We start from the raw sequence: 25,225 nt of genomic DNA on the forward strand, positions 1-25,225 counted from the left end.
CCCCCGGTGATGCGTTGTGCAGACTTCACTACCCTCTGGACAGCCTTACGGTTGGGGGCGGAGCAGTTGCCGTACCAGGCGGTGATACAGCCCGACAGGATGCTCTCGATTGTGCATCTGTAAAAGTTTGTGAGTGTTTTTGGTGACAAGCCAAATTTCTTCAGCCTCCTGAGGTTGAAGAGGCTTTGTTGTGCCTTCTTCACCACGCTGTCTGTGTGGGTGGACCAATTCAGTTTGTCCGTGATGTGTACGCCGAGGAACTTAAAACTTTCCACCTTCTCCGCTACTGTCCCATCGATGTGGATAGGGGGGTACTCCCTCTGCTGTTTCCTGAAGTCCACGATCATCTCCTTTGTTTTGTTGACGTTGAGTGTGAGGTTATTTTCCTGGCACCACACTCCGAGGGCCCTCACCTCTTCCCTGTAGGCCGTCTCGTTGTTGTTGGTAATCAAGCCTACCACTGTAGTGTCATCTGCAAACTTGATGATTGAGTTGGAGGCGTGCATAGCCACGCAGTCATGGGTGAACAGGGAGTACTGGAGAGGGATGAGAACACACCCTTGTTGGGCCCCAGTGTTGAGGATCAGCGGGATGGAGATGTTGTTTCCTACCCTCACCACCTGGGTGCGGCCCATCAGAAAGTCCAGGACCCAGTTGCACAGAGCGGGGTCGAGACCGGCAGCCTTGCGAGGGTTAATATGTTTAAATGTTTTACTCACGTTGGCTGCGGTGAAGAAGAGCCCGCAGGTTTTGGTACCGGGCCATGTCAGTGGCACTGCATTGTCCTCAAAGCGAGCAAAGAAGTTGTTTAGTTTGTCTGGGAGCAAGACATCGGTGTCCGCGATGGGGCTGGTTTTCTTTTTGAAGTCTGTGATTGACTGTAGACTCTGCCACATACGTCTCGTGTCTGGGCCGTTGAATTGCGACTCTACTTTGTCTCTATACTGACGCTGTCACGAATCCCACCGAAGGTGGCTCCCCTGCTTGCTCGAGCGGTGCTCGGCGGTCGTCATCGCCGGCCTACTAGCCACCGCTGATCCCTTTTTCCTTTTCTGTTTGTTTAGTCTTGTTGGTTGCACCTGTTCCCTATTGTGTTCTTGATTTGTGTTTTATTTAAGCCTGCTTAGCCCGCCCATGTTTGTGCGGGATTACGTTTACTGTTGTGTTTATTTTTGGATGTGCTGGCTTACGTACTGTTATTCTCTCTCTGGACTGTTTTGCCCATTGTATTTGGGTTGGTGATTTGTTTTACGCGCCCGTTGGTTTTGGCGTTGACCGTTTTGTGCCGGGAAGAATAAAAGTCATTTTTCTTCACCATTGCTCTCTGCGATTGACTCTACCACCACTCCTAGTAACTCGTGACAGAATCCCGCACCACTTATGGAGTCAGCAGGAGCAGCCGCGCGCCCTCTCCCATTGATGGGGGAACGGGTCCTCCATCATACCAGCATTCTCCACCGGATTGGTTCGGCCATGGACCAAATGATGGAGAGGATGGACCGATGGGAGAGGAGTGGCCTCCCTACCTCATCCCCAGCTCCTCTTCCCCCTCCACCTACTACCCCTCCTCCGGCGTCCGGATCCGGGACCCTACGCCTGGCTCTCCCCAGGGAGTACGATGGAGCGGCGGCTGGGAGCCAGGGGTTCCTGCTACAGCTGGAGTTGTACCTGGCTACTGTTCGTCCGACTCACTCGGGAGAGGAGAGCGTGAGCGCCCTCGTCTCCTGTTTAACCTGTTTGGGATAGGGGCAGTATTTTCACGGCCGGATAAAAAACGTACCCGATTTAATCTGGTTATTACTCCTGCCCAGAAACTAGAATATGCATATAATTAGTAGATTTGGATAGAAAACACCCTAACGTTTCTAAAACTGTTTGAATGGTGTCTGTGAGTATAACAGAACTCATATGGCAGGCCAAAACCTGAGAAGATTTGGGAAGTGCCCTGGGAAGCATGGGAAGTGCCCTGTCTGACCATTTCTTGGCCTTCTGTAGCCTCTTTATCGAAAATACAGGATCTCTGCTATAACGTGACATTTTCTAAGGCTTTCATTGGCTCTAGGAAGGCGCCAGAACGTGGAATGATAACTCTGCAGTCTCTGGGCGAAAAACAGCAGGGGTTTTGGAGAGTGGTACTTCTGAGAACAATGGCACTGGTGCGCGCATGCATGTGACGACTCCATTTTCTTCTTTCAGTGTTTGAACGTATATATACGATACAACGTCTCCCGGTTGGAATATTATCGCTATTTTTCGAGAAAAATCGCATAAAAATTGATTTTAAACCGTGTTTGATGTGCTTCGAAGTACGGTAATGGAATATATTGAATTTTTTTGTCACGAAACGCGCTGGCGCGTCACCCTTTGGATAGTGATTTGAACGCACGAACAAAACGGAGCTATTTGGATATAACTATGGATTATTTGTAAATCTGAGTTTGGTGAGTGCCAAACTTGGTGGATGTCAAAATAGCTAGCCGGGATGGCCGGGCTATGTACTCAGAATATTGCAAAATGTGTTTTCACCGAAAAAGCCATTTTAAAATCGGACACCGCGATTGCATAAAGGAGTTCTGTATTGTTAAGTTGCGTCAATTCGATTCTGGTATCAGAACAAAATAGTCAGCACATAGTAACTTCTGAGTTCTTTGTACTTTAATTAATGCAAACACTTGAATGGTAAATATGTGGCTTGTATATACGGGCTCTCTGTAACACCTCGCAGGGCAGACAGAGAACTGATATGACATCACAAGTTCTTCCTTAAATACTGGACAGACTTAGTTCCCTCTCCCTGAGGGCCTGTAATAGTAGAGGCTAGAATATGGTTTAGACTTATTCCAGCCTATCGTTGGCGTGCAGGTTGGTCCCAACCTCTAGACGCACTCCTGTTTCCTGGCGTAGCTGTTGTCTCTGGTGGATGTCTCATCTTGTGACTGCACAATGCACAGTTCTCAAAAACCCTTAACACCCCCCGCATATACCTTTCACCCATATCCTGTTATTGCTATTATTCTACAGAAAAGCTCTTGCAAAACCCTGTTTTAAAGCATCAGCATTCTGTCCACATGACCCACCATCACATGAGCCCCTTCCTCTAACACAGGGGTGTCAAACTCATTTTAGCTCAGGGGCCACATGGAGGAAAATCTATTCCCAAGTGGGCCGGACCGGTAAAATCATGGTATATATATATATATATATTAACTTAAAAACAACAACTTCAGATTGTTTTCTTTGTTTTAATACGATCAACATAAAACATAAAGCTGGAGCCTGAGGACAGTGTGTCCACAATAGTACAAGCACAACATCACTATTAATCATAAAACACCTCAAGTTTATTTGAAAATTCTAAAGAAAAAGAACACACAATGCCTCAGTGATTCACAGAAGTATATCACAGATCACAGAACTATATCAGGGTGTCTCATGCAGCACTTTAAGTTGGGTTGCATAGTTTATTTGACTCCTGATACCTGGCATCTTTTAGCTTTCACCAGCCATCAATATCAGGCGTCACATCCTGAGTGGCAGCCAACTTCAGGATGTGATTCAAGTGCTTGTGCATGAGCCTTGAGCGCAGCTTTGTTTTATTTATGCTCATTACAGAGAAAACTTGCTCACAAAGATATGTGGTTCCAAACATGCACAACAGTTTTTCAGCGAGGGCTGTCAAGTTGGGGTAACCTGGCAAGGGATTCTGATAAAATGTGTCCAAGCCAGCTGCGGCAAATTTGCCCTTCATATCCGAGTCACACTGCAAGTCTATTATTTCAAGTTGGATGCTGACGGGCAGATCAGAGGGATTCACGGTGAATGGCGAGCAAAAAACGTTGAAGTCTTTCTCCAGTTCACCAAAAATCTGAAAAGCGTTGCTCAAACTCCCGTAACAGTCCCGTTATTATATCTTTGAACCGCTTCATGTCTGCCACATGTTGGGTCGCGCACACATGTTTCAGACAGGGGAAAGTGAGCTGCATCACCACTGGCGAGTTGCGTCTCCCACAATGACAGCTTCAACTTGAAAGAACGTATGCTGTCATAATACTGCGTGACGACTTTGTTGCGCCCTTGCAGCTGTTTGTTCAAGTTATTCGGGTGCTCTGTAACATCCACCATAAATGCAAGGTCCTGCATCTGTAACAGTGTAGGTTCTGTCCCTCTCTTCGCCCCAACCCGGGCTCGAACCATGACGTTATCCATCTTTAATGACTTGCAACACAAAGCCTCCTGGTGCAAAATACAGTGAAAAGTCCAAAAATCACTCCATTTGCAGATTGCACTTTCTCTCTGAACTTTGTCACAACGCCTGCTTTTTTCCCGATCATTGAGGGCGCACCATCTGTAGCCAGGCTGACAGCGCGGGACCAGTCCACTCCGACCCTGTCCAGCGCGCCGACGAGTGCGGTGAAAATATCAGCTGCTGTCGTTGTATCTGTCATCGGCACCAACTCCACGAACTCCTCGGTGACGGTCAATGTGTCATCAACTCCGCGGATGAAAATGGCCAGTTGTGCAACATCTGTAATGTCCGTGCTTTCATCAATTGCAACTGAAAACCCAATAAATGACTTTACTTTTTGCTTCAACTTGCTGTCCAAATCCACTGAAAAATCGGAAATCCTGTCTGCAACTGTGTTTCTTGTCAGGCTGATATTTGCAAAAGCCTGGCGCTTTTCAGGGCACACAATCTCCGCTGCCTTCATCATGCATGTTTTTACAAATTCACCCTCGATAAATGGTTTTGAAGCCACTGCGATTTCATTAGCAATGAGGTAGCTAGCTTTCACTGCAGCGTCACTGATGTCTCGGCTGTGAGTAAACACAGACTGCTGTTTCTTCAGACCCGCCAACAGTTCATTCACCTTCTCTCTTCTCTGCTGTCCTTGAAAGTTGTCATATTTGTCGGCATGAAGACTCACATAGTGGCGACGAAGGTTATACTCTTTCAGCACTGCAACATGCTGTGAACACACCAAACATACAGCTTTCCCATTCAATTCCGTCAATAAATAGGATGACGACCATTTTTCTTGGAACACTCTGCACTCTGCGTCCACTTTTCTCCTTTTTGACAGAGACATATTGGGGCAATGAGGGTGCCAAAGCACATAATGTTAAAAGTAGAAGCCGTAATAAATATCACGGGCAAAACAAAGTAGCTCATCCGGACTGGCTGCACTTGCTTGACCTACTTGCTCTGCTCCGGTATAAACAGTTTGCTTGCTTAACACAATTGCTATTGCGCCATCCAGTGGACGCAATTGGAACAGCAGTTTATTTTATTGAAAAATTGCAGCTCGTTTTTATACTATACAAAATCATCTCGCGGGCCGGATTAAACACCTTTGCGGGCCTGATCCGGCCCGCGGGCCGGACGTTTGACACCCCTGCTCTAACATATAGCAGTATTCAATTATCTTATAGTTAATAAACGTATCATTATAGCATCTGTGTTATATTATATAGGTTATGCAAACAGATTGTTATATTATATAGGATATGCACACAAATAGTTGGTCAAACCGTAACAGTATCTATAATTCTTAAAATAATTGTTATGTATTTTGTCAACGTTTATCATGAGTAATTTAGTAAATTCACCGGAAGTTTTCGGTGGGTATGGTAGTTCTGAACGTCACATGCTAATGTAAAAAGCTGGTTTTTGATATAAATATGAACTTGATTGAACAGACATGCATGTATTGTATAACATAATGTCCTAGGTGTGTCATCTGATGAAGATCATCAAAGGTTAGTGCTGCATTTAGCTGTCTGATTATTTCTGGCTGGGTACTCTGCTGACATAATCTAATGTTTTGCTTTCGTTGTAAAGCCTTTTTGAAATCGGACAGTGTGGTTAGATTAACGAGAGTCTTGTCTTTAAATAGCTGTAAAATAGTCATATGTTTGAGAAATTGAAGTAATAGCATTTCAAAGGTTTTGAAAATTGCGCCACAGGATTCAACTGGCTGTTACGTAGGTGGGACGATTTGGTGCCACCTAGCCCAGAGAGGTTAACAAGTAGGTCACATTAAAATACACACCGAGACACACAGTTGTTGTGTTTGTTGTAACACCCCAATGCTATGAGGGAGCCTAGACAGATGGCATAGGAGAAGAAGATCTTGGTGCCTGCATCCATCTATACCTGTTATACAGAGAGAGGTGAAGGCACACAAACAGAAGCCAGTCAAGCAACTACTGTAGAGGAAAATGGACTAATAAAGGCAAAGGTGTGTCATCTAGGGATGCTATTGGATAATACCTAAGCTCATGAATAAAACAGCGCAAATACAAGTCTCCTTTTAAAAAGTAATGGAGAGTGACCTGTTTTTGTTTCCTGACTGTGGGCCACCATTTAAAAAATATATATATTTTTAAAAAGCATGTCCCAAATGCATGATGCACCTTGATTAAAAAAAAACACCTCTAGTCATGTGTGTTTTGAGAATGTGAGAGTTAAAGAGCAGCGTCATGTGGACAATATTACATGCTTGTTTAACCTTTCTCTTCCTCATGAGTTCACCTAATCATTAAGGACCACTGATACTGCAGAGGTGAATTGTCAACCAGTCAGTTAAACGTCTTGTGGTCTAAACATTGATTAACGATCCCCATCTCTCAATCCGCAACCAGTGACGGAAGATCTGAAAGGTGAGAATGGGGGCATCAAAAGGCCCTGGGATGATGCAATCAAAATATCTGCCCCGCAGGGTGTGGATGATTGGGTTTCAAGAAAGGGAAGGTGAAAGTCAATGCCATCAATCCCACAGGCTCAAACCCCCTGCAGACAAATACAATAGATTTTGGTACAGAGTTTGCCTGACTCTAAATCTATGGCATCAGCCATGCTGCGGCCCACCAGTGAGTCCAAATTCCAAGATTTGCCAGCCCACCATGTGGAGAACAGTGCTTTGATGCTGAACCTGAAAAGACCAGGTTCAGACCAGGCTAAGCCATTTGAGGGCTGAGCCCTGTGTGGGAATCTAGCAGCAGAAGGGTCCTGGAGGTCAGTGTTTACCTTCAACTGCAGTGTCCTGCTCCTCTGTGCAACCCCACCACTCACCCTCCTACAGACTATTTCATGGAGCACAGATGGACAGAGCAGAAAATAGCATTCCAGATAGCAGGGAACACTGGGATATCTACACTCACACCTGGAGGACCTTCACCCAAACTTCAAATTCCCTAGTCTGGAAAGACTTTGGGTAATATTGAGATAACTATCACAGATGATTTCTTTGAAATCATGCCAGTCCCAAGCCTACTTTATTATGTTCTGATAATCACCTTTTTGTAAAATACTGAAAGTAGACGCTTTGTTTGCTATTCGGAGTATAAAATGTCATTTCAGTCTGTCATACCATTGCTCCCACAACAATAAGCTACCTGATGCGAGTGTGTGAGTCAGTCAAGGTTTCTAATATGTAACAGCAGGGGCCAGGGTTTAATATTGTTGTTGTGGTACCTACCTGAGGGTCTGCTAGTCTTGACAGGTCAGGGTATAGGTAGAACTTGATCCCTAGGTCCGCTCCAGGTAAAGTGACTCCTCGAATCAGCAGAACTATCAGCATCAGGTAGGGGAAGGTAGCTGTGAAGTACAACACCTGTAGATTGGATGGAATCATATTGAAAGGTTAAGTGATCCAACAGATCAGGCTCATTAAGGGAAAACACTTTTTTGTAATCAATGGAAGAAATAAATTAGTGTTTCTTATTGAACAAGTCCAGGTAGTCCCTCCCTGTTTCACTCTGCTTCTTCTTTGTAGCTCTTTAGACTCGTATCCGTATATGGATTCAAAATAGAAGATTTGGACAATGATAACCGCCTAAACTGGCTGTACGGTAACGTGCTATACATGACGTCAAAGCCCAAGGTCTCCACTTTACAGACCAGTATTGGTTTTGACTGACAGCGGTTTTGAACTTGAACACCGCACGCGACAAGAAGTTGCCTCCAGCTAGTTCAACAACTTTTGCAACATTTTTGTGGTCTGAGTGAGGGAAATGCTGTAAATGAAGACAACGTTTTTCGAAAGATGAAACGTTAAGGATTATAATAAATACCGATTTGATGTCATACAAGCAAGCCAAAACACCCATTAGTCTAAATGTGCACTTCACATTTCCATATCATAAAACCCATGTAATATACAGTGTCAACATTTATGATCACTATGCTTGATGTACAGTTAAAAAGATCATATGGCATCATACCCTGGGTTGTTCTGAACAGAATGTCGGTTTGTGGTATTGAGAATAAATGTGGCGGGAACACACATCTGAATGCACTACTCGTTCTATTCTACGCACACCAAAATGTCAATCTGCTTTTTTGAATTGCCTTGTGAAACATTGTAACATCATATTTTAATGAACATATGACCCTGATCTGTAACTTAGCTAGCCATGTTGGCAATAGAACACGCTTTCAAATGATGCTCACCTAACCAGATTGTGATTTATAATGGACCATTTGTGAAATGGTTAAACAGTAAATCGTGTACAGAGCGGGGATGCAGGTCTGTGTTCATTTTACATTACATTTTAGTCATTGAGTAGACACTCTTATCCAGAGCAACTTACAGTAGTGAGTGCTAGTCCCCCGTGGGAATAGAACTCTCAACCCTGGTGCCACAGGAGGCTGCTGAGGGTAGGGCAGCTCATAATAAACGGCCAGAACGGAGCACATGGAATGGCATTAAACACATGGAAACAATATTTGATATCATTCCACTGATTCCACTCCAGCCATTACAACTAGCCTGTCGTCCCCAATTAAGGTGCCACCAACCTCAAGTGCCATGCTCTACCAACTGAGCCACACGGGAGTTCCAAAGAAAACTACAAGTCTGCCTGATCGGGTTCCTCAACGGCACAGCAGGGAGAGCACAAAAAAGCTTATAGTAGAACTCTTCTTTGAGTCATAAAAGTGCATAGAAATGACTTAGGAACTGTCCGCACTTCAGAGAGTCGTGTGGCCATTTGGAGACTTCAGTGAGACCGATCACTCAAAATGTTTTTTGTTTTGTTGATGCACCTACCCCAAATGTTCCATGAATATTCTTATCATGTTACTGAATGTATCTAGAGCAGTTGTTCCCAAACTTTTTATAGTCCCGTACATCTTCAAACATTCAACCTCCAGCTGGTACCCCCTCTAGCACCAGGTTCAGCGCACTCTCAAATGTTGTTTTTTGCAATCGTTGTAAGCCTGCCACACACACACACACACACACACACACACACACAATACGATACATTTATTAAACATATGACTGAGTGTGAGTTGTCACAACTCGGCTCATGGGAAGTGACAAAGAGCTCTTATAGGACCAGGGCACATACTTTTGCCCTTTATTCAACCATCTTACATATAAAACCTTATTTATTCAGCGAAAATTGTGAATAACTCACCACAGGTTAATGAGAAGGGTGTGCTTGAAAGGATGCACAATACTCTGCAATGTAGGGTTGTATTGGAGAGAGTCTCAGTCTTAAATCATCTCCCACATCCAGTCTGTGCCTATATTTACTTTTTCATGCTACTGAGAGGTGTGAATCCATTCTCAAATAGGTATGTGGTTGCAAAGGGCATCAGTGTCTTAGCATGATTTGCGAAGGCAGGATTCTCTGAGCGCAGCCATATCCAGAAATCTGGCAGTAGCTTCTGATTTAATTACATTTTCACAGAACCGCTTTTTGAAATTTCAATGAGGCTCTCTTTTTCAGATACCGTTAAGTGGACTGGAGGCAGGGCATGAAAGGGATAACGAGTCCAGTTGTGTCATCCGTTTCAGGAAAGTACCAGCGTAATTGCGCACCCAGGTCACTCAGGTGCTTCGCTATATCACACTTGACCTTGTCCGTAAGCTTGAGTTCATTTGCACACAAAAAAACAAACAATGATGGAAAGACCTGGGTGTTGTCCTTGTTAATGCAGACAGAGAAGAGCTCCAACTTCTTAATCATAGCCTCAATTTTGTCACACAGATTGAATATAGTTGTGGAGAGTCCCTGTAATTCTAGATTCAGGCGAGAAAAACATCACCCAGATAGGCGGGTCGTGTGAGAAACTCGTCATCAAGCAAGTGGTCAGACAAGTGAAAATGGTCAGTAAAGAAAACTTTGAGCTCGTCTCTCAATTAAAAGAAAAACGTGCCAATACTTTGCCCCTTGATAACCAGCGCTTTTGTATGTTGTAAAAGCTTTACACGCTGCCTATATCATTGCATAGTGCAGAAAATACACAAGAGTTCAGGGGCCTTGCTTTTACGAAGTTAACCATTTTCACTGTAGTGTCCAAAACGTCTTTCAAGCTGTCAGGCATTCCCTTGGCAGCAAGAGCCTCTCGGTGGATGCTGCAGTGTACCCAAGTGACGTCGGGAGCAACTGCTTGCACGCGCGTTACCACTCCACTATGTCTCCCTGTCATGGCTTTTGCGCCATCAGTACAGATACCAACATGAGCAGCTGCTACGTTTGGCTACAGTGGACTTCCCGCAAGAGGGTAACGGTTAATGTGATTGGATGTTAATTATTTGACTATTCTACCTGTATTTGACATTGTGTTGTTATTTCACTGAACATTAGATGGTTTAACCTCTCTAGGGCAGGTGGCACCAAATCGTCCCACCTACGTAACAGCCAGTTGAATCCTGTGGCGCGATTTTTAAATACCTTAGAAATGCTATTACTTCAATTTCTCAAACATATGACTATTTTACAGCTATTTAAAGACTAGACTCTCGTTAATCTAACCACACTGTCCGATTTCAAAAAGGCTTTACAACGAAAGCAAAACATTAGATTATGTTAGCAGAGTACCCAGACAGAAATAATCAGACACCCATTTTTCAAGCTAGCATATAATGTCACAAAAACCCAGAAGACAGCTAAATGCAGCACTAACCTTTGATGATCTTCATCAGATGACACACCTAGGACATTATGTTATACAATACATGCATGTTTTGTTCAATCAAGTTCATATTTATATCAAAAAACAGCTTTTTACATTAGCATGTGACGTTCAGAACTAGCATACTAGCAAACTTCCGGCGAATTTACTAACAATTTACTAAATTACTCACGATAAACGTTCACAAAAAGCATAACAATTATTTTAAGAATTATAGATACAGAACTCCTCTATGCACTCGATATGTCCGATTTTAAAATAGCTTTTCGGTGAAAGCACATTTTGCAATATTCTAAGTAGATAGCCCGGCATCACAGGGCTAGCTATTTAGACACCCAGCAAGTTTAGCCTTCACCAAACTCCGATTTACTATTAGAAAAGTTTGATTACCTTTCCTGTTCTTCGTCAGAATGCACTCCCAGGACTTCTACTTCAATAACAAATGTTGGTTTGGTCCAAAATAATCCATAGTTATGTTCCAACAGCGGCGTTTTGTTTGTGCGTTCAAGACACTATCCGAATGGTAAATAAGGGTCATGCGCACGGCGCATTTCGTGACAAAAGATTTCTAAATATTTCATTACCGTACTTCGAAGCATGTCAACCGCTGTTTAAAATCAATTTTTATGCCATTTTTCTCGTAAAAAAGCGATAATATTCCGACCGGGAATCTGCAATTAGGTAAACAGACGAAAGATCACTCATCTGTGTGTGTTCTACTGAGGATGGGCCTCAGAGATAACACTGACAGGAGATTCACGGTCTTTTGGGTGATAAAACCTAAAGAGACCGCATTCCAGAGCATGAGTTAATGTTTCTGTTCTATATGGTACCAGGGAGAGATGACCCCAGGGCCAGACCCTGGTCTCTACACAAAGATAACTGTTTTTTACAGCAGATACTGTCTGCTGTGAATTATAAGTATCTTTCATACAAATCCTAACCTTGTGACCCATTCTATACATCTGTTGTTCGTCATGTAGGCTGAAAGGGGTGTATCTTCGCTATAAAAGCCCTTTGTACTTTTGTCTCGGGCTCTCAACGAATCATCTGAGGGTGATTCGTCGACCAGCCATCATTATTGTAGAGCACTCAATCGATTCACTTTATATGTGTGCGTTGCATTGACCTGCTCTCTTATTAATAAGTGAATAAAGATTTAGTTTAAGTACAACTCTGACTTGTGTGATAAGTTTGTCTCTCCTCATTTGAGAGTAAAGAAATTAACCACCACATTTCAATTTAGCCCTATCCATTTGGGCCAATTCCCACGAGTGTATGTGGTTAATTCCTAACGAACATGACCCTGGTGAGGTAAATAAATAAAGACAGGAAGAATTGAAAGAAACAAGCCCAACTTCCCAGTGGATTTGACCCCTTTCCAGATGCAGAAGTAACACATGACCCAGGCGATTGTAAGAAAGAGGGCCAGGTCCAACAAAGTTGACATTTCCATTGTTATTGTTGTCTCACCTGTATTCCAGGTGTTGTTGCAAGAGGACCAAGGGAGTTCCCAGGAGAAGGAGAAAGACAGGTAAGACAGGTTCCCCAAGTCAGGACCACAATATAGTAGGAGTTCAGCAGAGCCACAATGATCTGGGTGCCATAGTCAAGACCTGGAGCAAGGACAGACAGGGAGGAATGAATAGAAAGTAAATAAAAAGTCCCACTTTGTAGTGTCACTCAAACTAGGTAACATGGCAGTAACTATGTAATTACATTGTAATTACAATATAAGTGCACATTGTTATTGCATAATGAATATAACTGGCCCCTCCGTCGCGACGTAACCTGAACGCCCATCTGCGGCCCGCTAATCGTTAGCTGTCTTATCGGCTGCTATCTGAATAGGTCTATCGGACAATTTTCTTGGGCCACTATAACAAACTATTTTTCCAATTGGACTGGTCCCCCCCTACCACACGGAACCCCACTAATCTACAGACGGAACCGCACGAGGTGGCTCCATCTTCTACCAGCGGCTCGGCTAGCTATCTAACTCTCACTGGACCCTTTGATCACTCGGCTCAGCATGCCTCTCCTTAATGTCAATATGCCTTGTCCATTGCTGTTCTGGTTAGTGTTTATTGGCTTATTTCACTGTAGAGCCTCTAGCACTGCTCATTATACCTTATCCAACTTCTCAGTTCCTCCACCCACACATGCTATGACATCTTCTGGTTTCAATGATGTTTCTAGAGACAATATCTCTCTCATCATCACTAGATGCCTAGGTTTACCTCCACTGTACTCACATCCACTGTACTCACATTTTTTCGCCCCCAGAAACCTGCTCCTTTTTCTCTCTATTCCGGATGTCACAGACGACCAATTCTCCAATTACAGTGATATATGGAAAAAGTGTTAAAAGCTCAGACAAACCCTTTTTGTCTGATTCTCTACCTCTAACCCTATTACAGGGGCGGAGTCACTGGCTTATATTGGTGTTCTTCCATGCCGTCCCTAGGAGGGGTGCGTCACTTGAGTGGGTTGAGTCACTGACTTGGTCTTCCTGTCTGGGTTGGTGCCCCCCCCCCCCCCCTTGGGTTGTGCCGTGGTGGAGATCTTTGTGGGCTATACTCGGCTTTGTCTCAGGATGGTAAGTTGGTGGTTGAAGGTATCCCTCTAGTGGTGTGGGGGCTGTGCTTTGGCAAAGTGGGTGGGGTTATATCCTTCCTGTTTGGCCCTGTCCGGGGGTATCTTCGGCCACAGTGTCTCCTGACCCCTCCTGTCTCAGCCTCCAGTATTTATGCTGCAGTAGTTTATGTGTCAGGGGGCTAGGGTCAGTCTGTTATATCTGGAGTATTTCTCCTGTCTTATCCGGTGTCCTGTGTGAATTTAAGTATGCTCACTCTAATTCTCTCTCTTTCTTTCTCTGAGGACCTGAGCCCTAGGACCATGCCTCAGGACTACCTGGCATGATGACTCCTTGCTGTCCCCAGTCCACCTGGCCGTGCTGCTGCTCCAGTTTCAACTGTTCTGCCTGTGGCTATGGAACCCTGACCTGTTCACAGGACGTGCTACCTGTCCCAGACCTGCTGTTTTCAACTCTCTAGAGACAGCAGGAGCGGTAGAGATACTCTCAATGATCGGCTATGAAAAGCCAAGTGACATTTACTCTTAAGGTGCTGACTTGTTGCACCCTCGACAACTACTATGATTATTATTATTTGACCATGCTGGTCATTTATGAACATCTTGGCCATGTTCTGTTATAATCTCCACCTGGCAAAGCCAGAAGAGGACTGGCCACCCCTCATAGCCTGGTTCTGCTCTAGGTTTCTTCCTAGGTTTTGGCCTTTCTAGGGAGTTTTTCCTAGCCACCGTGCTTCTACACCTGCATTGCTTGCTGTTTGGGGTTTTAGGCTGGGTTCCTGTACAGCACTGAGATATCAGCTGATGTAAGAAGGGCTATATAAATACATTTGATTTGAATTTGATTTGATATTGTATAGCATAAAACTTTCCTTACAGTATAATGCCTAAAAAAGAAGATATACTCCCATAAGAAAGAGCAGGTTACCTTCAAACAGTGGAATGATTTTTCTCCATCAGGTGATGCCTCCCTCACTGGTGTACTGGCCCATTCAGTCTCCAGGAAGAACACAGGTATGCCACAAGTGAACAGGAAGGTGATGAGAAACGCACCTGGGGGACGGGAAATGAAGTCATACAAAAAAATACACAGTGTACAAAACATTGCTCTTTCCATGAGAGCCTGACCAGGTGAATCCAAGTAAAAGCTATGATCCCCTATTGATGTCACCTGTTAAATCCATTTCAAATCAGTGTAGATGAAGGAGAGGAGACCAGTTAAACAAGGATTTTTAAGCCTCGAGACAATTGAGACATGGATTGTGTGTGTGTGCCATTCAGAGAGTGAATGAGCAAGACAAAAGATTCAAGTGCCTTTGAACGGGTTATGGTAGTAAGTGCCAGGAGCACCAGTTTGAGTGTGTCAGGAAGTGCAACGCTGCTGGGCTTTTTACACTCAACAGTTTCCTGTGTGTATCAAGAATGGTCCACCACCCAAAAGGACATCCAGCCAATGGAAAGAGGCCAAAGGAGGTTGACATGAATTGTGCAGTATAACAGACAGGCTATAGTTAGTCAACTAACAGTCCAGTACAACATCGGTGCCCAAAGACCCATAAAATAATGCACAAGTTGTCGTACGTTGACACGAATGGGGTATGGAAGCCGACGACTTTACATAGTTCCACTTCTTTCAGCAAAAAGCAAGAAACTGCGGTTGCAGTGGGCTAAGGAACGAAAACACTAGATACTGGAGAATTGTAAAAACATAGCCTGGTCTGATGAATCCCAGTTCTTTCCGTTTCACGCTGATGGGAGCACTAGGGTATGGAGAAAACTATGAGTACATGGCACACTTTTGGTCCCTTGCGCCATAAAATGGCGCAATGTTTAAATGCCACAGGATATCTAAACATCATTGCCAAATTAGGTGCATCCCTTCATGGCAGCAGTGTATCCATCTGCAAATATATTTTTCAGCAGGATAATGCCCCATGCCACAAGGCTAGGATTGTCCAGTTATTTACATTTAAGACATTTACATTACATTTACATTTAAGTCATTTAGCAGACGCTCTTATCCAGAGCGACTTACAAATTGGTGGATTCACCTTATGATATCCAGTGGAACAACCACTTTACAATAGTACATCTATATCGTTTAAGGGGGGGGGGGGGGGGTTAGAAGGATTACTTTATCCTATCCTTGGTATTCCTTAAAGAGGTGGGGTTTCAGGTGTCTCCGGAAGGTGGTGATTGACTCCGCTGTCCTGGCGTCGTGAGGGAGCTTGTTCCACCATTGGGGTGCCAGAGCAGCGAACAGTTTTGACTGGACTGAGCGGGAACTGTGCTTCCTCAGAGGTAGGGAGGCGAGCAGGCCAGAGGTGGATGAACGCAGTGCCCTTGTTTGGGTGTAGGGCCTGATCAGAGCCTGAAGGTACGGAGGTGCCGTTCCCCTCACAGCGCCGTAGGCAAGCACCATGGTCTTGTAGCGGATGCGAGCTTCAACAGGAAGCCAGTGGAGAGAGCGGAGGAGCGGGGTGACGTGAGAGAACTTGGGAAGGTTGAACACCAGACGGGCTGCGGCGTTCTGGATGAGTTGTAGGGGTTTAATGGCACAGGCAGGGAGCCCAGCCAACAGCGAGTTGCAGTAATCCAGACGGGAGATGACAAGTGCCTGGATTAGGACCTGCGCCGCTTCCTGTGTGAGGCAGGGTCGTACTCTGCGAATGTTGTAGAGCATGAACCTACAGGATCGGGTCACCGCCCTGATGTTAGTAGAGAACGACAGGGTGTTGTCCAGGGTCACTCCAAGGTTCTTAGCACTCTGGGAGGAGGACACAATGGAGTTGTCAACCGTGATGGCGAGATCATGGAACGGGCAGTCCTTCCCCGGGAGGAAGAGCAGCTCCGTCTTGCCGAGGTTCAGCTTGAGGTGGTGATCCGTCATCCACACTGACATGTCTGCCAGACATGCAGAGATGCGATTCGCCACCTGGTTATCAGAAGGGGGAAAGGAGAAGATTAATTGTGTGTCGTCTGCATAGCAATGATAGGAGAGACCATGTGAGGATATGACAGAGCCAAGTGACTTGGTGTATAGCGAGAATAGGAGAGGGCCTAGAACAGAGCCCTCGGGGACACCAGTGGTGAGAGCACGTGGTGCGGAGACAGATTCTCGCCACGCCACCTGGTAGGAGCGACCTGTCAGGTAGGACGCAATCCAAGCGTGGGCCGCGCCGGAGATGCCCAACTCGGAGAGGGTGGAGAGGAGGATCTGATGGTTCACCGTATCAAAGGCAGCAGATAGGTCTAGGAGGATGAGAGCAGAGGAGAGAGAGTTAGCTTTAGCAGTGCGGAGAGCCTCCGTGACACAGAGAAGAGCAGTCTCAGTTGAATGAACAGTCTTGACACCTGACTGATTTGGATCAAGAAGGTCATTCTGAGAGAGATAGCAGGAGAGCTGGCCAAGGACGGCACATTCAAGAGTTTTGGAGAGAAAAGAAAGAAGGGATACTGGTCTGTAGTTGTTGACATCGGAGGGATCGAGTGTAGGTTTTTTCAGAAGGGGTGCAACTCTCGCTCTCTTGAAGAGCGAAGGGACGTAGCCAGCGGTCAAGGATGAGTTGATGAGCGAGGTAAGGGAGAAGGTCTCCGGAAATGGTCTGGAGAAGAGAGGAGGGGATAGGGTCAAGCAGGCAGGTTGTTGGGCGGCCGGCCGTCACAAGACACGAGATTTCATCTGGAGAGAGAGGGGAGAAAGAGGTCAAAGCACAGGGTAGGGCAGTGTGAGCAGGACCAGCGGTGTCATTTGACTTAGCAAACTTTCTTTTCAAAATGGTTGACGAAGTCATCCGCAGAGAGGGAGGAGGGGGGAGGGGGAGGAGGATTCAGGAGGGAGGAGAAGGTGGCAAAGAGCTTCCTAGGGTTAGAGGCAGATGCTTGGAATTTAGAGTGGCTTTAGCAGCAGAGACAGAAGAGGAAAATGTAGAGAGGAGGGAGTGAAAGGATGCCAGGTCCGCAGGGAGGCGAGTTTTCCTCCATTTCCGCTCGGCTGCCCGGAGCCCTGTTCTGTGAGCTCGCAATGAGTCGTCGAGCCACGGAGCAGGAGGGGAGGACCGAGCCGGCCTGGAGGATAGGGGACATAGAGAATCAAAGGATGCAGAAAGGGAGGAGAGGAGGGTTGAGGAGGCAGAATCAGGGGATAGGTTGGAGAAGGTTTGAGCAGAGGGAAGAGATGATAGGATGGAAGAGGAGAGAGTAGCAGGAGAGAGAGAGCGAAGGTTGGGACGGCGCAATACCATCCGAGTAGGGGCAGAATGAGAAGTGTTGGATGAGAGCGAGAGGGAAAAGGATACAAGGTAGTGGTCGGAGACTTGGAGGGGAGTTGCAATGAGATTAGTGGATGAACAGCATCTAGTAAAGAGGAGGTCAAGCGTATTGCCTGCCTTGTGAGTAGTGGGGGAAGGTGAGAGGGTGAGGTCAAAAGAGGAGAGGAGTGGAAAGAAGGAGGCAGAGAGGAATGAGTCAAAGGTAGACGTGGGGAGGTTAAAGTCACCCAGATCTGTGAGAGGTGAGCCATCCTCAGGAAAGGAACTTATCAAGACGTCAAGCTCATTGATGAACTCTCCAAGGGAACCTGGAGGGCGATAAATGATAAGGATGTTAAGCTTGAAAGGGCTGGTAACTGTGACAGCATGGAATTCAAATGAGGAGATAGACAGATGGGTCAGGGGAGAAAGAGAGAATGTCCACTTGGGAGAGATGAGGATTCCAGTGCCACCACCCCGCTGGCCAGGTGCTCTCGGGGTATGCGAGAACACGTGGGCAGACGAGGAGAGAGCAGTAGGAGTAGCAGTGTTATCTGTGGTAATCCATGTTTCCGTCAGTGCCAAGAAGTCGAGGTGCTGGAGGGTAGCATAGGCTGAGATGAACTCTGCCTTGTTGGCCGCAGACCGGCAGTTCCAGAGGCTGCCGGAGACCTGGAACTCCACGTGGGTCGTGCGCGCTGGGACCACCAGGTTAGAGTGGCAGCGGCCACGCGGTGTGAAGCGTTTGTGTGGCCTGTGCAGAGGGGAGAGAACAGGGATAGACAGACACATAGTTGACAGGCTACAGAAGAGGCTACGCTAATGCAAAGGAGATTGGAATGACAAGTGGACTACACTTCTCGAATGTTCAGAAAGTTAAGCTTACGTTGCAGAAATTGTATTGACTAAAATGATGAAGATGATACAGTACAGCTGGCTGGTGAAGTAGGCTAGCTAGCAGTGGCTGCGTTGTTGACTTTGTTTGAACGTGTAGCTGGCTAGTTATGGTTCCACGAACATGACAGTGAATTCAGTTTACTGCAGTGGCCTGCCCAGTCACCAGATCTCAATTCAATTGAGCATCTGTGGGATCAAAACAAATCAAATTTGTCACAAGCACCAAATACAACAGGTGTAGACCTTACCTTGAAATGCTTCCTTACAAGCCCTTAACTCTATTTTCTTAACTGCATTGTTGGTTAAGAAAATATTTACTAAATAAAAACTAAAGTAAAAAAATAACAAAATAACAAGGCTATATTTAATTTATTTAACTAGGCAAGTCAGTTAAATTCTTATTTACAATGACGGCCTAGCCTGGCCAAACCCTCCCCTAACCCAGACGACGCTGGGCCAATTGTGCGCCGCCCTATGGGACTCCCGATCACGGCCGGTTGTGATATAGCCCGGTATCAAACCAGGGTCTGTATTGATGCCTCTAGCACTGCAATGCTGTGCCTTAAACCGCTGCTCCACTCGGGAGCCCTATAACAGGGGCTACATGTACTGAGTCAATGCGCGCGGGCACTATTTATTTTAGGTCATATGTACATGTAGGTAGGGGTAAAGGGACTATGCATAGATAATAAACAGAGAGTAGCAGCAGTGTATAAACAAATAGTCCAGGTTGCCATTTGATTAATTGTTCAGCAGTCTTATGGCTTTGGGGTAGAAGATGTTAAAACCTCTTTGGGCTTGGTGTGCCGCTAGCGACCCACCTCGACAACATCCGGTGAAATTGCAGAGCGCGAAATTCAAAATACAAAAATCGTAATATTAAACATTCATGAAAATACAAGTGTCTTTCATGGTTTAAAAGCTAAACTTCTTGTTAATCCAACTGCTTTGTCATTTTTCAAAAAGGCTACGGCAAAAGCATACCATGCGTTTATCTGAGTACAGCGCCCCGCATACACCAGCATTAAAAACATTTTCCAAACCAGCAGAGGCATCACAAAAATCAGAAATAGCAATAGAATAAATCACTTACCTTTGAAGATCTTCCTCTGTTTGCAATCCCAAGGGTCCCAGTTACACAACAAACGGTCATTTTGTTCGATAAAGTCCTTCTTTATATACCAAAAAAGTCAATTAATTGGTGCGTTTGATTCATTTATCCACCCGTTCCACATGCAGACAAAGGAATCTAAAAAGTTACCAATAAACTTCATCCAAACAAGTCAAACAACGTTTCTAATCAATCCTCAGGTACCCTAATATATAAATAAACTATAAAATTTAAGACAGAATGTTGTATGTTCAATACCGTAGATAAATAATGAAGTGCGTGCCCTCATCCACGCGTGCCACAAAACTAGTCAAAATGAGAGCCACCTTGAAAAACTACAACTACTAACTCATTTTTCAAATAACAAGCCTGAAACCCTTTCTAAAGACTGTTGACATCTAGTGGAAGCCATAGGAACTGCAATCTGGGAGGAATCCCTTTGAATATCCCATAGACAAGCATTTGAATGGACTTTGACCCCCCAAAAATAATACACTTTTTTTTTTTATCCGGATGGATTCTCCGCGGGCTTTCGCCTGCCATATAAGTTCTGTTATACTCACAGACATTTTAACAGTTTTAGAAACTTCAGAGTGTTTTCTACCCAATGCTACCAAATTATATGCATTTCCAGGCTTCTGGGCCTGAGTAACAGGCAGTTTATGTTGGGCACGTCAGTCATCCGAACTTCCGAATACTGCCCCCTAGCCTTAAGGACACTTTTGGACCTAGACTCCGGTACCGCTTGCCATGCAAAGCAGAGACAACAGTCTTCGGTGATTGGAGTCTCACAATTTTTTGGGCCTTCCTCTGACACTGCCTAGTATATAGGTCCTGGAGTATTTGACCCCCTCTCAATCAGAAAGATTTCTGCTCCCAGGTGTCTTTTATACAGGTAACGAGCTGAGATTAGGAGCACACTCTTAAAGGGAGTGCTCCTAACCGCAGCTTGTTACCTGTAAAAAAGACACCTGTCCACAGAAGCAATCAATCAGATTCCAAACTCTCCACCATGGCCAAGACCAAAGAGCTCTCCAAGGATGTCAGGGACAAGATTGTAGACCTACACAAGGCTGGAATGGGCTACAAGACCATCGCCAAGCAGCTTGGTGAGAAGGTGACAACATTTGGTGCGATTATTCGCAAATGGAACAAACACAGAAGAACTGTCAATATCCCTTGGCCTGGGGCTCCATGCAAGATCTTACCTCGTGGAGTTGCAATGATCATGAGAACGGTGAGGAATCAGCCCAGAACTACACGCAAGGATCTTATCAATGATCTCAAGGCAGCTGGGACCATAGTCACCAAGAAACAATTGGTAACACAGGATTGAAATCCTGCAGCGCCCGCAAGGTCCCCCTGCTGAAGAATACATATACATGCCCGTCTGAAGTTTGCCAATGAACATCTGAATGACTCAGAGGACAACTGGTGAAAGTGTTGTGGTCAGATGAGACCAAAATGGAGCTCTTTGACATCAACTCAACTCGCCGTGTTTGGAGGAGGAGGAGGAATGCTGCCTATGACCCCAAGAACACCATCTCCACCGTCAAACATGGAGGTGGAAACATTATGCTTTGGGGGTGTTTTTCTGCTAAGGGGACAGGACAACTTCACCGCATCAAAGGGATTCTTGGGTGAGAACCTCCTTCCCTCAGCCAGGGCATTGAAAATGGGTCGTGGATGGGTATTCCAGCATGACAATGACCCAAAACACACAGCCAAGGCAACAAAGGAGTGGCTCAAGAAGAAGCACATTAAGGTCCTGGAGTGGCCTAGCCAGTCTCCAGACCTTAATCCCATAGAAAATCTGTGGAGGGAGCTGAAGGTTCGAGTTGCCAAACGTCAGCCTCGAAACCTTAATGACTTGGAGAAGATCTGCAAAGAGGAGTGGGACAAAATCCCTCCTGAGATGTGTGCAAACCTGGTGGCCAACTACAAGAAACGTCTGACCTCTGTGATTGCCAACAAGGGTTTTGTCACCAAGTACTAAGTCATGTTTTGCAGAGGGGTCAAATACTTATTTCCCTCATTAAAATGCAAATCATTTTATAACATTTTTGACATGCGTTTTTCTGGATTTTGTTGTTATTCTGTCTCTCACTGTTCAAATAAACCTACTTTTAAAATTATAGACTGATCATTTCTTTGTAAGTGGGCAAACGTACAAAATCAGCAGGGGATCAAATACTTTTTCCCCCCACTGTAAGTACCCACCCCTGAGAGGCCACCGTGTTGAGGATCAGCGTGGCAGATGTGTTGTTGCCTACCCTTACCACCTGGGGGCGGCCCATCAGGAAGTCCAGGATCCAGTTGCAGAGGGAGGTTTTAAGTCCCAGGGTACGTAGTTCAGTGATGAGCTGAGGGCACTATGGTGTTGAACAATAAGCTGATGTCAATGAACAACATTCTCACATACAGTTGAAGTCGGAAGTTTACCTACACCTTAGCCAAATACATTTAAACTCAGTTTTTTCACAATTCCTGACATTTAATCCAATGTTTTAGGTCAGTTAGGATCATCACTTTATTTTAAGAATGTGACATGTCTGAATAATAGTAGAGAGAATGATTTTTCAGCTTTTATTTCTTTCATCACATTCCCAGTGGGTCAGAAGTTTACATACACTCAATTAGTGTATTTGGTAGCATTGCCTTTAAATGGTTTAACTTGTGTCAAACGTTTCAGGTAGCCTTCCACAAGCTTCCCACAATAAGTTGGGTGAATTTTGGCCCATTCAGAGGTAAGGAAAGCGCCACATGTTACCCAGGCCGATGATGGGTCCCATCACAGACGGGATGAACTCTAATTTTTTAACTCTTAATGAACCTTTCATTCTCCTTTGACAACTCCTACAGACTAAGACAAACATAGGGGGTACAGTATGAGCTACACGTTGATCTGGGATTGGGAGTGAGACGAAAATATGTCAAAAACATGGGAACCCACGTGTGGTCAGGGAGATCCTGGGTTTAATGACTACCAGAAGTTTAGACAGGCCTGAATCCATAGATCCCACATTCAAAACCCACGGCTCCTAAACAGTCAGGCCTTCTGATGACTCACCCCAAACTCAAATCTATCTAAGAGGTAGTTGGGAGTTTAGACATCTGATGCCAGACATTGGTTTTGACATTAAATGACATATCAAATAATCTCAAACAGGAAATTGTATATAATGATATTGAACATAAAACAAAAAATGCTGCTCCTTACTCATTTGACTAGGAATTGTTTATTAAAGGTGAGAAAACAAAAACAGACATTCAATCACTTTATTGCTTAAAACCTATTTACACATTATAAATACGTATCACTACATACAACCATTGTTCCTAGTCCTATATGGAGCTGGTATTTATTGTTTGGATCAAGGCAGAGAGGAGATGACACTGAATGTGCATCCCAAATATTCACATTTTTGTCATTATCCAGATCGACTTACAGGAGCAATTAGGGTTAAGTACCTTAACCAAGAGCACATCGATACATTTTTCACCTAGTCAGCCCAGGGGGTTTCGAACCAGAGACTTTTCGGTTACTGGCCCAACACTTAAAAAGTTAGGCTACTTGCCGACTCAGTACAGTTATCCTGAATATGTGGAGGTGTAACACCGCATCCCAAATGGTACCCTATTCCCTTTATAGTGCACTACTTTAAAATTATTTTTATTTTTTTTACCAGATCCCATGTAGTGCACTACATATAGAATAGGGTGCCATTTGGGACACATAATTAAACCTCCACAGATTCATAATGACTGTACTGAAGTTTCTGACTGTGGCACCAAATAATTTTCAGACGGGGGTACAGGACGTTGCAGACCCAAAACTCAAGAAACAGACGAAACGGCCCATGGTCTTTCCAAGTCGTGCAGTAAAAACCGCTCTGTGCTCGGTGTTCTCTGGATTATAAGGCCTTCTTTAACAGTTCTGAATTAGAGAGAAACAAATCCTCATCAACAATTGGTTCCCATGAGGAGAGAGAAGAGGAGGGAGAGCGGGAAAAAAGGTAATCTGGAGTTTGTCTGTGATGCAGAAAATACATCTTTCCTCCTCAAAGGAGCTGATGGTCTCATTTCTTTGTAGTATTATTCTCATGGGAGTATCATCATCCAGTCTTGAGGACAACCCTTAATTTGAAGCTCCTCTACCATTAAGTCAAGAGGGAAATATGTCAGTCAGAACAAGTCGGGGTCTTCCAGACTCAAATGGTCTGATGCGAGCTTACCGGCTGGATGGATTTGTGTGTGGTGGCTGACTGTGCATGTGCGTCTCTGTCCTGGGTCTGCGCTAGCTGCTCTCTAGAGTGTCCGGCTGCTGCTGTTGCTGCTGCTGCTGGGGGAGGGAGGTAGAGGGGGGCATCATTTGGGTCTGGGAGGGGGGCATAATGATCTGGCTCAGCCCGCTGTAGACTGGCGATTCCAGCACCACTGGCTCCTCACAAACACGCTCCAACTTCACCACTGCTTTCACCCCTCCTCCTCCTATGCTTCTGCCCAAACTTCCAACTACGCCCCCACTCAAGATAGATGACTTGCGGGTGCAGTCGATGCAGATGTAATCCTCGTTCTCGGCCATCTCGCAGGTCACACCCACACACACCTGGTGGAACCACTTGTCACACCCGCCGTCGCACTGAACCCAGTCCACCTGACAGAGGGAAGAGAGACATATACATACAGGCGATCACACCTTCTGCTTAAATAAGGATATAATATCATCAGCTAGTGCTCAGAAAAGGTCATTGCCCTTCAGATTCACAAAAGTCATACTTGTAGATAGTTTGTGTTTTTAAAAGGAATATACCATTACGTACTTGATGTATAATAAGCATGATATTTATGTTGCATTTTATTATGGTACATTTAAGCCTAATCCAATCCCCCTTCAAGTTCTGTAAAGCTGGAGGATATCCCCATGTCTCTGTTGTGCTCTGAGAGCACATGGCTGGGAAGGACTGGGTGGGTGGTTAGGCTACTCATTGACTTAGTTAGTGTGTCTAATTTACAGTCACTTCCAACAGCACATAATTTGTCCTGTTAATAGTTGTGTAACTCTAAGGTGTTCCAGTGCTGTTATCAGCTGTTGATATTCAATTGTTCCATGATGCTCACTTCCAAAGATGTTTGCTTCACAGTGTTCATTATTAACTCGGCATACTTAGCTCTGCATCATAGTCAGCAAACAAAAATACAAAGTGAGACATTCAGTTTTTGCTCTGAAGAGCTAATATCATTAAACCTCCTAAAAGGAAAGTATTCAAACACCACAAATTGAAATTTTGCCTACGCATCTCTACTTGTACTTGGGTCAAAACCTGACTTGTGTTTTTGATAGGGCCCGCCCTCTCAGGCCACACACTGAACCCATCTCAGCCTCTCACTGACCTCTGTTGCACCGTTAACCAATAAACCCTCACCTATCAATCATCTATGGAA

General features: G+C 45.0%; 1 protein-coding gene and 1 long non-coding RNA gene across 7 annotated transcripts in view; both read right to left on the bottom strand.

The window, feature by feature from the left end:
• Positions 1-5,982: 5,982 nt before the first annotated feature.
• Positions 5,983-12,591, bottom strand: LOC115197920 (uncharacterized). The gene is made up of 3 exons (XR_003879110.1): positions 12,401-12,591; positions 7,479-7,613; positions 5,983-6,154 (listed from the first exon to the last, which is right to left on the bottom strand). It is a non-coding gene; the product is annotated as an uncharacterized LOC115197920 (long non-coding RNA).
• Positions 12,592-22,999: 10,408 nt separating this feature from the next.
• LOC115198640 (lysine-specific demethylase 5A) overlaps positions 23,000-25,225 on the bottom strand; it is an 83,940-nt gene continuing 81,714 nt past the window's right edge. For all 6 annotated transcript variants that reach the window (XM_029760727.1, XM_029760726.1, XM_029760728.1 and 3 more), the window contains one exon: positions 23,000-24,437. In XM_029760727.1, the coding sequence (XP_029616587.1) occupies positions 24,078-24,437 (360 nt within the window). In that variant the 3' untranslated portion in view covers positions 23,000-24,077. The remainder of the gene's footprint in view (positions 24,438-25,225) is intronic.

This window comes from Salmo trutta, chromosome 8 (genome assembly GCF_901001165.1).
Source record: "Salmo trutta chromosome 8, fSalTru1.1, whole genome shotgun sequence".
NCBI lineage: Eukaryota > Metazoa > Chordata > Actinopteri > Salmoniformes > Salmonidae > Salmo > Salmo trutta.